Here is a 14665-nt window from a genome sequence, read left to right on the forward strand (position 1 = left end):
AATTGGAAATTATTTCCAGTGTTTCTTTTCTAGTCTAGTTAGTTATTGTGTGGCTGTGAATTACATTAGAGCTGAATACATCATTCATACGATCTTTATTCAGATTATTACAAGAAATAGAATGAATGGCTGGTATGTTACATGATACGCCACATATGTATTTGCCCATGTCAACGTTGGACAATTCATCATGAATGTAATGAATGCATTTGATGCTCATGTCAGAAAGGTCGAGATGATGTCTCGTTTTAAACGTTTTTAAGGCACAGGTGAACCTGAGTAAGAGAGGGAAAGTTTTGTGCAGGTCTTTGCAGGGACCTCTATGGAGACAGACGTGTCTGACCACCAGCCAAGTGTGATGTGTGTCCGGAAAAACACGTGAGTGGCTGCGTTTTAAGAAAAAAGAAGGAAAAAAACAAAGCCAGAGGCCACATGACTCTGGTGGTGGAGGAGGAAGACGGTCCCGTGTCACTCTGCTGTCAAAAATGACAGTCCATGCAGTTACTGAAAACATCAGTTGAATGATCAAGGGAGAGTATTGCAAGGGAAGTCAGGGAAGGCTGGGATGTTTTGGGTACAGCACGCCACAACACGAGACCTCGCCTCCGAGGAGCAGTAACACTCAGGTAGTGTATGTCACTGCTGTTGTCCACGAGGGGAGGCATTTGTGAAGTTATTGGCACATGTCCTGGAAGGTGTCAAAATAGACATGAGTAAATGTTTTGCCAACGCCAGTGACTGAGCCGCAAACATGCAGGGCAAATACCGGGGCTTCTGAGCCACATGCCGGGGAGATCTGTGTGTGCCTTTTACACGCTACTCTTCAGAAAGGAAATCACCACTGTGAATATAGTGTGCTTTGTGCGAATATGTAGTGTGAACATCGTGTGCTCCTGTGGATAAAGGCTGCTGGTTCTAATTTAGTTCTGTTTAGTCAAATCAGGTGTCAGCTGATCATTACATTAATTCAACTTCGAAGTTTTGCTTTCTGTACACACCTACATGGGAAACATTTCATCATGGTACATATTGGCCTAACACAACAAAAATGAACAGATTTTTTTTTTGATGAATGATTCGTTGATCATCAAACACGTGTCAGTTTGGTGTGTCAAAGTGGAGCCGTTTGACAGCAAATTCCTAGGCTGCTTTTTGTTGCCAGTCTGCTCCTACCTCATCGTAAGAAACACGAAACAAGAAATCTTTAAATGTCACTTTGATCAGTTTAAAGAAAGACACCCATAAATCCATTTATTAAAACTGCAGGAAATGTCAGCCAGTCTGAACATATTACAACAGTATTTTCCCGCTATGGAGACTGTTTTGTTATTTGTACAAATAGAAGAAAACATTCTAACTGATTAAGAGAAAATTAAGATCTAAAACATTTTAGTTTGCTATAAAATAAATTACCCAGCTTGGGTTCTATTGGATATGTTTTAAAAGAAAAAGTCTTTCACATCTTTGTTAATTTTCAGCTCTGAAGTTCACTCACATTAAACCCACGTCATAAGTGTGCAGCAAACCACTGATCGAACATAGGAGCACTAGTTGATTTGAGCTCATCTCCACAACATGTAACCAAAAGTTTTGTTTTGTTTTTTTTCTCTCTTTTGTTAGTTTTTGCTGCAATACTCCTCATATTATGTTTAATATGCTGCTCCACACACATCTTAACATACAACAAACCAGCTTTATGAAACGGTCTGGTCCTTGTTCAGTTTGTTAAAGACAGTTTTTCCACGACAAGACCTTCTTCTGAGCCACCTTTATGAAACACCTGTTTTCATTGACGTTGGTGGATACTTACATTCCCTATAGTAGTCCCACTTAGCTCAGTGTTGGCATTCTGAGCTAGGAAGGGAAATGAACAGACATGTACAGTATACCTGGCTGTAAAAAGTAGAGGCAAAGCTATTCATCAAACTTTATTTAAAATGTGTACATACCACAATATATTACATAATACTATTTAAAGCATGTGCAAATAGTAACTCAGAGTACGTTAGGATAGCTGTCAGGGCATGTTGAGTGCGGCCTGTGACAACATATTGTCTTAATTTCAAAACTTGCTATACAAGCACAAAAATATTGCTCATCACTAGTGTTTTTATTTCCAAAGTGTTGTCACAATGCCTGGCAACACAACAACACATCTTGGATGAAGCTTACATACATTTCCCCATGTCATTCCAGTTACAAAAAATGATTATGACGTGAATCCAATACCCCCCAAGCAATTTTGGTCGTTTGCCCCAGAGCCAAAGGAGGAAATGGGGTGCTAATTTTCTGTGACTTGAACTGTAATTAACACCACTTTACCATGGCAACCATACTAAGCAGGCCTGGCAAGCTGCTCAACAAAAACCCCACCGCAGGAAACTCTTTAAGCATGTAATAACAATCATGAACAGTCCTAATGTGCTCTGAGCTTCCCTGATCATGACTAAATCAAGTACATCTGGACTGTTTGGAACAAGTCTTGGATGTTGCTGGGAAGTCTACACATGTTGCTAACAAAGGCCACTGTCCAGGTGGGATCTGCATGATGAGGAGCCATTTCCATAGAAACCACACAGGCAAAGATGATTAGGGAAATCTTATGAAATGTAAAGACACCTTATCGATTCTTAAAAAACAGAATCCTTAAAATCTCCTGTGGTCTTGTTACAGTTAAAAACAAATGACTTAATCGGGTTTGACCCAAAAAAATAATTTGCCTAGGCTACTTTTAAAAAAAAAAAAAAAAAAAATAGATTTCTAATATGTAAAGTGGCAAAAAGGCAACACGGTATGGCTTTTCCAAAACACAAAATCCCCACCGTCATGTTTCCAAACAAGAGATAAAGGCATTCCTGAGTGACCAACTCCAAGTAATGCCCAACATATCCCAACTGGTAATGCTACTCTCTGACAGAAGCCGTGGCAAAAAACAATGCTGCCTTGTGACACGACCGAGGGATAAGGCAAATACCAGATCCAGAATCAAGTGACAAAAATCATTAACTCTCTGAAATGCCAGAGTGGTGCAGACTAATTGTGAGCCAGTCAGACCAAATCATTCAGCTTCAGGCACAAACAGGCACAATCATTTTTCACGGCCTAGCTGATGACACCTGTGCCTTATCGAGAGGCAGATGGGGCAGTGTTGGCAGGACATTCTCAGTCATCTCCACTTAATTAGCTACAATCTGCATTTCTAAATATGATGACAAGGAATGCTCTAAGTCCAGGGTTGTTTTATTTGATCCTTGGCATTTTGCAGTTTTTCCTTTTCCAGCTGGTCAGCACGAGGAAGTGGCATAGGATGGTAGATAGTGACTTTGAGGCAATGCCTCACCGATCAGCTGAATAACAAGACTTCCACTTGTTTCTGACTGGATGAGTAGCAGGCCAGCGTGTCGGCCCGCAGAACTGGGCTTGAACTGGACGGGCAGCTTCAGATAGTGCTGTGATCTAATGGGTGGGAAAGAAGATGGACAGTTAAGAGGCCAGACATTTAATTCAATTTGAAATGTTAGAGCATGAATAAATAAACACATGCACTGGCACGAATGCACATGCATTTTCACATAAAAATAAAATCAAGTACTCAGGATTGCACTATATGAATCATGACATACTAGGCTATGGAAAAAATAATAATCTTAAAATGCTGTACTGAAAAAAAGGAAACTCATCCATGTGCACACAAAATGTTACAGCATAACAAATCCAATAAAAATACGATAAATGGAGCAGCATGGGTACATTGTGTTCAGTGTGGATGTGGTGGACATGAAAGTGCGTGATATGAGCCTCAACACACTCAGGTCACCACAAGGCTACCACAAACCCACACACGGCACGGTGCACAACACGTACTGTAGGGCTGGGTCAGGTTCAGGTTGTGGCAACACATGGCAACATTGGAGAAAAAAAAAATGTGATGACATACAATAGTACATCTGAGAGCACTTTATTTTTGTTGATGAGGTAAATCAAATCCAATATGTATTTTTTTTTTTTCCCCATATCACTCTTAGTGTACGTTGTTTTTCCTGTTTCAAAAATACAAAACCCATGTTCTGCCCACTCTGAACACAGTCCCACATCAGCAGAGCACTGCACAGCTCGTACCTGTGGCCAGGCAACCCCTCCCAAAAGGCCTTAGTTAGGCAAAACATCAGCACTCCTCAAGGCCTCAAGCGTGTACCGTATATATTTACATCATCCACCGGGTCCCAACATCTCACAGGACCTCCCATAGTAAGCATTTGCAATGGGAAAATGTCGTTACATCAGAGCATGTTTTGACTAAACATTAATACCTAGCTACTTAGTTTCATGAGAGAAATCGGTGTAGAACCATCTCTAACAATAAACAAGGAAGGTGGAGCACAGTAACAAGAAAACAAACAGATGGACAGTAATTATAAATATTACTAAAAGTTCCTGAAACCTCTGATTCCCAGTGGGTCACTGAGCTACTATCAAAAATGTGCAGAATGGAGAGTTTCTGCCGGGATAATGACCACTGGACTCACCTCAGGGAATATTTGGAATGCTTGATGTGGAAGGGCTCCTGACAGTTTACAAATTTCAGCTGCAAGTCAATTAGAGAAGCCAGACATCAAATATCAAATCCATGCATAGCACAGTGAAATTGTTAGGGCTTGTTATTAAATTTCTCATTCAGCACAAATAAAGTCAATCATGCAAATTTCTATAAAGAACATGGCACAACAGTGTAAACAATGACCTAGTATCTGCACTGTTAAAATCTCATCAACAGAAGCAACTGAAACTAAAGAAAAAAAACCTTATGTTAAAATCATCTTTTATAGAGCTCTTTGCTTTAATTCTGACATCTTATCTTTTCTGGAATAGATAAAACTGAATATGTACGTACATACTGTATTTCAGTTTCTGCGAGTAAAACAAATTCCTTCCTATGTCTTGATGGGAATAAAGCAAAGCCTCACCTCATGCGTGTTGGACGAGTTGTTGCGGATGCTGACCTTAAGAGTGCTGGATTCACCCACCCGTGTAGCTGGGAAGGTGTACAGATCCTGTGGCGAATACACACCCCTCCGCGCAGCCTCCTGGCTGAGAATTACAATTTGTGCCAGTTTAAAACACAATTACCATGAGAAGAAGATATAACTACTCTTAAATATCATACAATACATTAAACTCAGGTTTTTTATGATTTAAAAATCATGACAATTCTGAAAATCAATACATGACTGACTGATATATTGAGTACTGGAGCTAGAATTTTTCATGCGGACTAGCTAATCAATATGCCCCAAATTCTAAAACCATCCATTTATTTTATATATTTTGAGTGTATTTCATTCTTATTGCTTTTTATTTTACTTTTGGCGCATTTTCATACCCCACACGATGGAGAGAAGACAGGAAACAAGGGGAAAAAAAGAGATAGGGAATGACTTAAACCAACATCCCCAAATGGATGTTGCAGTTCATGGTCGGTTGCCTTAAATTCCTAGGCCACCAGTGCACTCCAAACTGAGCCTCCTTTCACAATTCCCCAAGAAGTGGTCAGTCCACTGTTATTCTGATATCTCCTATGTTGGCCTATGTGTTTTACCACAGAGATGGTAAGGGTCATATGCATGTTTAGTTCTAGCTAAGTAGGTCTTACCTGGTTTTGCCTGCTGAGGCATCGGCCCTCTTTCTGGTCTTAACTGTGGGCTCTGTTTTCACCAGTGAGCTGTCTCCTTCCTGTGGTCCTTCTACTGGTCCAGATTTTATTCCCTTAAAACACAAAGACATAACCTGAAGATCTCGGCTGGTAAGCTCCAACAATGCTTAAAAACATGTCTCCATACTATGTCAAAAGTACTGGTTTAATAATATAAATACAACTGAGATGAAATACCCTTTAGCGTGCACAAAAGATTTGACTTTGTTATTGGTACTGAGAAACATTTCTACTTAAAAATCCTATACATATTTTGAATAACCAAACGTGGACCAGATCACACGTATTCAATTCAACACCAGACTAAGATGTATATAGCCCAAAAAAAAAAAAAAAGTTTCCACACTGGAGTCACAGATTAGCATTTAACACTCCACATTAGCACTCCACTTTAAAAACACTGCATCTAAGAAATATGGCAACAGCAATAAAAAGCACTACCGTCAAAACCACTTAACCTACTTATGTGGAGCCATTTAACTGACATCCCACTTGCTGTGTACGTTTGCTCTTAAGTTGACTGGGTCTGTCATTACTTCTCATCCCACAGCTCACTTTTCTCATTTTTTAATTGTCGCTAACATTACAAACCTATGGTTTAGGTACAACCATACATGCTTTTTTTTTTAAGTGATAAAAAAGTAATGAGACATTATATTGCTTTAAAATCGGCATTTTCCCCAGTGAGCCATGGCCATGTGGCTCAAAGCCAAACCAGCTCAGTGAGCTGTCTGAGAGTGAAACAAGTTAATTTGACAAAGCATATCATTGTTTGTTGTATACACTTGTCTGATAAAAAGGGTAAATAAAAGTTGTTCATTTTTCTGCTTTGTTGCTGGCAGAGCAACTACAAGGAATGTACTTTGTTAAGCTTTAGACAAAGCATAGTTAAATGAGAGCAATAAAGAAAACAGTTATGATACTATGACCAATTTACGAGTATAACAAACCCCTGAATTATTGTTACTCTTAAGCAGGAACTAAGTACTTTGGTAAATCAGTGATGGTAACCGGATTCTTGATAAAATTAAACCTCTAACATGAAAAAAAGTGAACAATGTATTGTCTAGTGCAACTTCACTACAGAAGCCCAACTTGTGCTGTACATTTGCTCCAATATGCTTTGTGATTCCAGGGCCAAGTTTCACCCCAAAAATCTAATAAATGAGTCCTCACAGTGCCACAGAGTTGGAAGCGGATTCTGGTTTTCTGCTGGGGCTCAGACACTGGGTGGCACTCCAAGTCCCAGAACTGGGCATAGTCCCCTCGGTCTCTGGGCAGGAAAGTAATTGGCACCTGGGAGAGAAAGAAAAACATTGGAGGAAACAATCAGAATTTGTTTAACCATATAAAGTGCTTGTTATACTCACATGTTCTTAGAGGCCAATCCTAGAGAGACCAAACTTGTCAACCGCTTCATAATTCAAAATTTTTTTTACAGCTGTGAGGTTTACAAGTGTTATGTAAGTAACGCTTGAGCATAAGTAAATCACATAAAACGTTTTGAAATTGCAAATATCAAACAAAAACACAGATTAAAAAAAAAGGGCCAAATATGGCATAGTTCAGATGATTGTAGGAAACTGGACATTTTCACAGCACTATGTTATTCAGAATAAAGCACAGGTATAGACAGAACCCTGTTTTGCTTAAATTCTTCAAGGCACTGGTTCAACAAACTGCTGTAAAAGTTCCTTGGGTTTGCAGTACACATCAAATAAGACTGAATTCGGTAAGTGCTGTTCATTTGAGTGGAAACACCAGCGGCAAGAGTTCAGACCTTTGTCACGGTCGACATCTCAGCTAAAAAAAATCGTGGGTATCGTGACATTTTTTTTCCCAGTAACCCAAAACATTCACAGTAAATTTTGCCCCATGTTTTTTCACAATGACTTGCTCCTTATATTGGTGACAGGTCTAATTGGATGTGAGTGCCTACCTGCATCTTCTCATTAGCTCCCAGAGTTCCTGAGACCCTGGAGCATCTAAAAGCAGTGTAGGTGGCCCGGTAAACATCTCCAGTGTTGTCAACCCCCTGAGGAAAGAGAAAGGACACAGCTTGACATGAGTCACTGCAGTCACACAATGGCCAATAATGAAAAAAACTACAAGATTAAATCTACAACATCAGGAGTGTAAACGTAGAGAACAAACTCATTACTGAAGTGAGTCATGAGACGAAAGGAAAGACTTTAGCTACACTTCAAATAACCACAATGAGAAAACAACTAAATTACAGAATCTGGAAATCAAGAGTAAAAGTAGTAAAAACATCTGTTCCACAGAGAGAAAGAGAGGAAGCAGAAAAACAGTAAACAAAACAAAAGTTGACAGAAGAAAGAGATAATGAAAAAAAGCACCTTGACATATGGAGGGGCAAATGATGACAGGTACCACCTCACTTCCACTTCTCCATTCTGCACCTCCAGCTTGGCCTCTGAAGTACAGGAGCAACAGAGAGTTTGAGTGTCCCACAGGAATACACACAGTGTGTGGTAACTACAGTCTACAACTACAAAACATAACAGTCTGGAAAGTATTTCACACTATAACTTCTTGTAGATCATTATTGTAAGGGTGCTCAGACTTGACCGCAATGTATTAACGTACGGCTCAAATTCAGACCATCAGAGAAACTTCTTTCCACTACTCAGTCACCTCCCTACCTGATGTTTCCTCTGAGGGAGTGGTGGGGAAGATGATGGTCTTGTTGCTGATCTCCACCTGGGCCTGAGGTGTCTGTGGGGTCTGCAGAGGCATTGAGGGCTTGGTGGTGAGCCTGGCCACAGGCAGCACAGGGGTGGCAGCATGAGGAGGCAGGGCCGACAGCGTCGTATCTGCAGGGGCTGCGGATACATCCAGAGCCAGGTCCTGACGAATCTGGATCTTAATAAACTGTACCAGTAGTCACATTACACAGATATAGCACGTGTTAATTTCTCACAATCCAAGACATTTTTTCAAAAAAAGGTTCACAGCATGTCCTTTATGTTCCATACCTTCTGTTGACCATCACACTGGACATAAATCTGTCCACTCCATGGCAGCAGAGCAGATTTAGTTGCTAGTGAGGGGTTGGGGCTGATCAAAATCTGCAGGTGGCACCTTGGTTAACAAAAATAAATTAATAAGACTGTGTAATTTAATTTACACAGATTATGATTTGACCTTCCTGTAAATGCTCATCTAGTGAAGCTATGATGATGATAGTATTTAGGACTGAGCTTCCATATTTACTTACGTGTTCAATGTAAACCTTGGCAGTGGTTATGCATTTACTTTAACCAACACAGCTTTTACTTTTAAACCAAGTGTGTACTTACTGAGGCTCAATTACTCCATGCTGAGGAGTGATAGTAAGGCAGTGGGCAGGCCAGCTCAAATCAAAGCTCAACTCTCTGGATGTATTGTTCCGGATCTGAATCTGACTGGTGGTGGCTGCACCATCTGAAAAATATTAAAGACAAAAGCAACATCATCATCAAAATGTGGGCTAATGGCTACTTATAACATAAAATCCATGGTGGAGTCACTCGATTATGGAGTGGTTTGGAGTTGATTGCTTCATCAACCAAACTCAAAATGTGTAGAATAAATGTTAAAGTAGAATTCAAAGTTAAAGTGATAGAAGTTCACATAATGATGCGCTTTTTGAAATCCAGATTCTACTCACTGATGGTAGGACTTGTGAGGACAAGCTGTTCTGGATGGATGGTCCAGGAATCAGACTGTCTATGTAATGGATCTGAAGCCTGAGGGGGCGAGGGAAAAAAAGAAAAAAAAAAAAAAAAAAAAAAAAATTTAAAATCATCAATTGCAGTGAAACAAATGTCTTATCTCATCCAGTTGAAACAGCACCAAAACAATCTACAGCCATTGTAAGAAACAATTAAAGATCATTTAAGAGGGCTTATGGTACCTTTAAGGAGGGTTCTGTGACTCTCAGTGCTTGACCCTGGGGACCCTTGACTGGCAGTACATCCAAAGACACGCTGCCATTTGTCAAACTACTGGGAATTACATAACAAAAACAACAACAATAAACTATGCAATGTTCAAGTACACTTAACACTATTGTTATGAATGAGTTGCAAAACAGAACAAAAAAAAAAAAATGATGCCATATAATATATTCAATATAAATGCGTTATATTGAATACATAGAAAATGTGAATGCCTATGCTCCGTCAGTATAGCTTTAACCAAATCAATGTGCTCTAAGGAGGATGTGCTGTACACTATGACCTTTTTAAAAAAAAAATTATCTTTCAAATCAGGGAAATGAATGCATAACTGAAATGTAGTAAAAGTGTTCAGAAAAACTATGTAAAAATGTATATTTTTATCCCATGTTGGTGTTGAGTGTATTTGTTGAGCTGTAAACTCAGTAGGTTGGTATTTAGATGAACCAGTTCGTTGGTAATACTAAAAAGACCATACCTGTCTGTCTCTGAACCATTTCTGGCAGAGGGCAGCCGCAGCTCAGTATGGTCCCTCTCCTCACAGTCTGTGCTCTTTGTACTTCCAAGCAATGACACCACCACCTTACTCATGTTTCCATAGAAAATGTGAGCCTCATTGGGCCGCTGGGGCAGGTCACAGGCTATAGGAAAAGTGAACTCATTAGTCAGACACAAAAAAGATATGCATTCAAATAACCAACACATTTAAGAGGAAAAGAAAATGAGCTTTTCATTCATCTCTAACATTATGTATCCACCGTCCTTTAACAAATACCTTTTTAGATTTATTGTTTTGTTTTTTTTGCCTAAAAGAAAGGGAGAGAGATGCATTGAATTTACCTTTGTTGTAAATTGAACTGGGGACGCTGTGATTATGTGTGATTATGTAGTATGCAACAGTTTGAAATGTTCAATTTCAAAATGTTTCTTTTCTTTCTTCTGTACCTCATTCCTTAACTGAGATTTCATGCAAAGGCCTGCCAGCATGTTCAAGGCATCAGATAGACAAGTGGACAACAGAATATAAAGCACTATTTGCATGATAATCCCATCTTACTTTCCGTCACATTCTCTTCTCCGAGGAACTTCTCATTAAAGTCAATGTTTTTAAGCAGACTGTTCTCAGACAGAGCCTTCCGTGCAGCCTCTGGTTTGTTCTGAAGCAATCTGAAAGAACAAAACACCAACACACTGTAGGGGGAACAAACAGTTTTCTCACAAAAGCAGAGCCATCTGGCATCAGGAGTCTGATAAATGTCAGCAGTTTCCGTTCCTCAGCATTGTTCTTATGGTGTGCATTTGTAAAACCAATTAAAAGACCAGCACACATTCTTTCAAGGACAACAGAGGACTTACACAGTAATAAAGTCGATTTAAATTGGAGGTCTCATATAGGGTAAACACGATGCCAATGATTTAAAAGAAATAAAAACTTGAAGCAAAGTGACAATAAATCACTTCAGTCCAGAAATTCACAATGATGAAATTGGAAATTTTCACTGTGTCAGAGGTTTGAATCAAACTGTTCTTAAAGCCCCTGAAAAGTTTCAAAACCTTTTTCAACCTTTTTCAAAAAGGTTGAAAGTATTTTTCTATAACATTAACAGTTTATAATTAAATAAGAATGGTCAAAATCATTGTTTGGGAAAACGTTATTACTAAGACTAACCCTCAGCCTGAGGGCTGCCTCATCAGACTGTGTAGGTGAGTTTTGATTTCATTGACCAAGGCCTGTCAACATATGCAAAAACCTCACAACTGTTGTCACATTTTAATTCAAATATTGTTAAATTTCTGATTGTTGTCTGGAAGTATGTGACATCACCTTTTCTCCAAATGCACCCCACACACTTCAAACCAGTAAGAAGATCACGGAGTACAACTACAGAAATCATGTGAAATCACTTGTGAGAAAAAGAAAAACCAAACACATCTTGTTCTAACATTGGCAGAAAATGTTCATGTAGCTCACACTAAGAAGCTGATTGAGAGGATAGGTTTCAGGGCCTTTAAGGACAGTTTATCTATTATCTACAGCCACTTTCTATACTGGCCAGCAATATTACTTCAAAAGAATAAAAACGAACTTTCTTAAGCTTATCTAAAAATGTCTCACCTCCTGTACTGCTGCCTGGACACCTCATCTCCACACAACAGATAAATAGTGCCCAGTAGTGCACTGGCTGACTGACACAGGCTCTGTTCTCGTTGGGTGGACTTCATGAGCACAGTTATCACCTGAAAACACAAACGCACACAAATGGTGAAAAACCACAATTCAGCATGTACAAGAAAGTGCTACAACAGTTCAAACCATAGCCAAACTAAAGCACAGTCATTAACATTTAATTTTTCCGTATGTCTTACTGCAACAGATATAGTGTCTTGTACAATGCATTAAGAATTTTTTTCTTCTTGAACTTTTAAATGTGCAAGAGTGATTTATTAGTTGTATCCACTCCCCTACCTCTTGGGTCCTTTCCTTCAGCACAAACTGTGACGGGGCGAGGCTGATGACAGAGGGTTCCAAAACTGTTCGCGTCTGCATATCAGAAAAGCACACGGCTTTGATGAAGGCTGCTCTGGAGCCGGTGTTCCTCACGCAGAGACACACTTTGCTGACGCGACCAACAGTAATGTCAGTCAGTGTTGCCACATAGCTGTCCGCCTGTTTCCTTTGGTCCTCCAGGATGATGTTGCTGGTCCCACCGTAGCCCGACAGTGGAATCTTAAGATGGGAAATATACGAAACAAATTGAACTATAGCACAAGTCTTTCAATGGAAAAATTGACAACATGGCAGACAGACAGTAAAGAAAGTGAGGCAGGGAGGAAAAATCAGTGACAATATATCAAGAGGATAAGAGACAGAAATGCGAAGTAATAGTTGACAGAGAAAGAATTGATCAGGGAAGGGCTGTGATGGTCATATCCTCACAGTGAATTTGACCCCTGGCTGTGAAGGCCGGACTCCAGACTGTTTAATCTCCAGCTTGGCCAACATGGAAGCCACCCTGGTGGGAGCAAAGAGCAGGTGGACGGCCACATCCTCTCTGGGGCGGATGGACAGCTCCCCATGTCGGGTCAGACGCTCTTCTGGACTGAACATACTCTGGAGCTGAGTGACAAACAAGTTTATATACGTCATGTTTGAACAGTCTAGAAGAAGACATTCCTTCAATAACGAGTGAAATTATCCCGGTTTATAATTTCTTTTTTATTAATGAGAAAATTCAGAATATAAGGAGAGAGCGTGATAAGGGTCATAACTCTGAACCCTTAATGCCTTAATAATGTATTCATCTTTGCGCTCTTTTTTCGCTTCATGATCCAACTGTTTGCAGAGGGAAAACTGATTAAATACAGACAACACCACACAAGATGACAAGAGCCAGTCATCAAAATCCATCACAAAAACTTGCATTAGATCCCTGGTTCACAAGAACATACAAGTGAAATGAAAAACTCATCCAACTAGTGTGTCAACACACAAACACAGGATGCGAGGATAATCTGAACAAGGAACAGCAGACACATTTGTCACTTTTCAAATATGTAAATATTACAGTCTACCTGAAAACAGTCCTGGTCTTGACCACGAATGAGCAACCGCAGCTGCTGTGTGGCATTGGTAGAGTTGTTCCTTAGAACCAGCTTCTGTTGGCTGAAAACAATGGCAGCTGTTGGTTATGGTTACAGAGCACAGGAGTTCTGTGCCAAACTTGATACATATATCTCTGACAAACTTTGCTTAACTGTCGTTTTGAGATTAAGAGTCATTATCTAAATGTCCTAATTTGTGTAGAATAGTAAGGTCACAACTAGATCTAGTTAAACCTTTAAAGAATATTTGGACTCTTAAGGGATTCAGCTGCTGTCTTTACCTACCTTCAATGAGTATAAATAAATTGTGCATTATGTTGAAATAGCTTCTGAGGAATAACATTCCCAGTAGACAACCTCTGTCCCCTCTCATGAATAACATTATACAAACCTTAATAGAATAAGATGGACTACTGGGCCTTGAGTTTTTTTATTGATTACTTTCTAATGAATAACTGATACCTAGAGTGTTTTTTTTTTCCTGTAACCAAGTAATAGTGAAAATGAAAAAGATGAAAATTTGCTTACACAGCTCGTCCCAGAGTTACCCCTCCCCAAGCTATGAACTGTTTATTAGAGAGAATCGGTGGAATGTCTTTGGCCAGACCAGGGCTAAAGACTGAAGCAGAGGGAATGGCAGATTTCCCAGAATCCTCTGGGACAACTTCTCCTTTCAGGGTTACCTCATACTGAGGGCCTGACGGCAACACCAAGATGGTGAGAAGGCTGTAACATAACGACAAAGTTAATTCCAGTGAGTGAATTTAGAAGCCCACTGAGCATGTGACATATTTTCGGATATTCGAGGACACAATCCAAGACTGACACATATGTACAGTTTATCCAAATGAAGACCAGATTCAACCTAAAAGCCAGGATACTGAAACTCTTTAGCCTGGTTTAATATGATTGAGAGAAAAAAGAAAAAAAAAGCAGTATAAGATATCACTTATTGCGAAAATACACAGAACAGCAAAAAAAAAAAAAATCTGGCTCAGGCATGCTCTGCAGTCACCTGGTTACTGTGTAAATCCCCCATCAACAAGACACTGCTCCTCAATCCATTTTCTCCCCTGTTCCCAACCACGTTTTTGAACCAGGGGAAGCATATTTTACTTTTATTACTGGTTTGAGACATAAATTATTAAGGATTTCATTTTGGTAGGAGAGTTCAGACTGGTGTTACAGTGACACAGCTGCAGTGTACATGTGTCCATACAATGTGAATGTCTCAAAATTATTTAGATAGTCTACTGTTCAACCACTGTGATTAACTTATTTAGATTTCCAACAGCTACAATTATTAATTTTTCTGTTACCTGAAGTGTTAGGATTTGGATTAATGTCGTATGATATAAAAAGATACAAGGTTACAAGTAATTACAGTATG

At 39.5% G+C, this 14665-nt stretch overlaps 1 protein-coding gene across 4 annotated transcripts in view; it reads right to left on the reverse strand.

The window, feature by feature from the left end:
• Nucleotides 1-1915: 1915 nt before the first annotated feature.
• The window catches only part of cep192 (centrosomal protein 192), a 30001-nt gene continuing 17251 nt past the window's right edge, over nt 1916-14665 (reverse strand). For 3 of the 4 annotated variants that reach the window (XM_040117096.1, XM_040117093.1, XM_040117094.1), the window contains 19 exons: nt 13804-14001; nt 13246-13336; nt 12611-12790; nt 12140-12400; nt 11789-11910; nt 10730-10839; nt 10151-10313; nt 9630-9720; nt 9384-9462; nt 9034-9157; nt 8710-8815; nt 8377-8605; nt 8071-8147; nt 7650-7745; nt 6887-7006; nt 5651-5763; nt 4965-5088; nt 4527-4585; nt 1916-3456 (listed from right to left, as the gene is read on the reverse strand). In XM_040117096.1, coding sequence (XP_039973030.1) covers nt 3285-3456; nt 4527-4585; nt 4965-5088; nt 5651-5763; nt 6887-7006; nt 7650-7745; nt 8071-8147; nt 8377-8605; nt 8710-8815; nt 9034-9157; nt 9384-9462; nt 9630-9720; nt 10151-10313; nt 10730-10839; nt 11789-11910; nt 12140-12400; nt 12611-12790; nt 13246-13336; nt 13804-14001 — 2515 coding nt within the window. In that variant the 3' untranslated portion in view covers nt 1916-3284. The remainder of the gene's footprint in view (nt 3457-4526; nt 4586-4964; nt 5089-5650; nt 5764-6886; nt 7007-7649; nt 7746-8070; nt 8148-8376; nt 8606-8709; nt 8816-9033; nt 9158-9383; nt 9463-9629; nt 9721-10150; nt 10314-10729; nt 10840-11788; nt 11911-12139; nt 12401-12610; nt 12791-13245; nt 13337-13803; nt 14002-14665) is intronic. The other variant, XM_040117095.1, reaches the window with a different exon arrangement.

This window comes from Xiphias gladius, chromosome 22 (genome assembly GCF_016859285.1).
Source record: "Xiphias gladius isolate SHS-SW01 ecotype Sanya breed wild chromosome 22, ASM1685928v1, whole genome shotgun sequence".
Classification (NCBI taxonomy): domain Eukaryota; kingdom Metazoa; phylum Chordata; class Actinopteri; order Istiophoriformes; family Xiphiidae; genus Xiphias; species Xiphias gladius.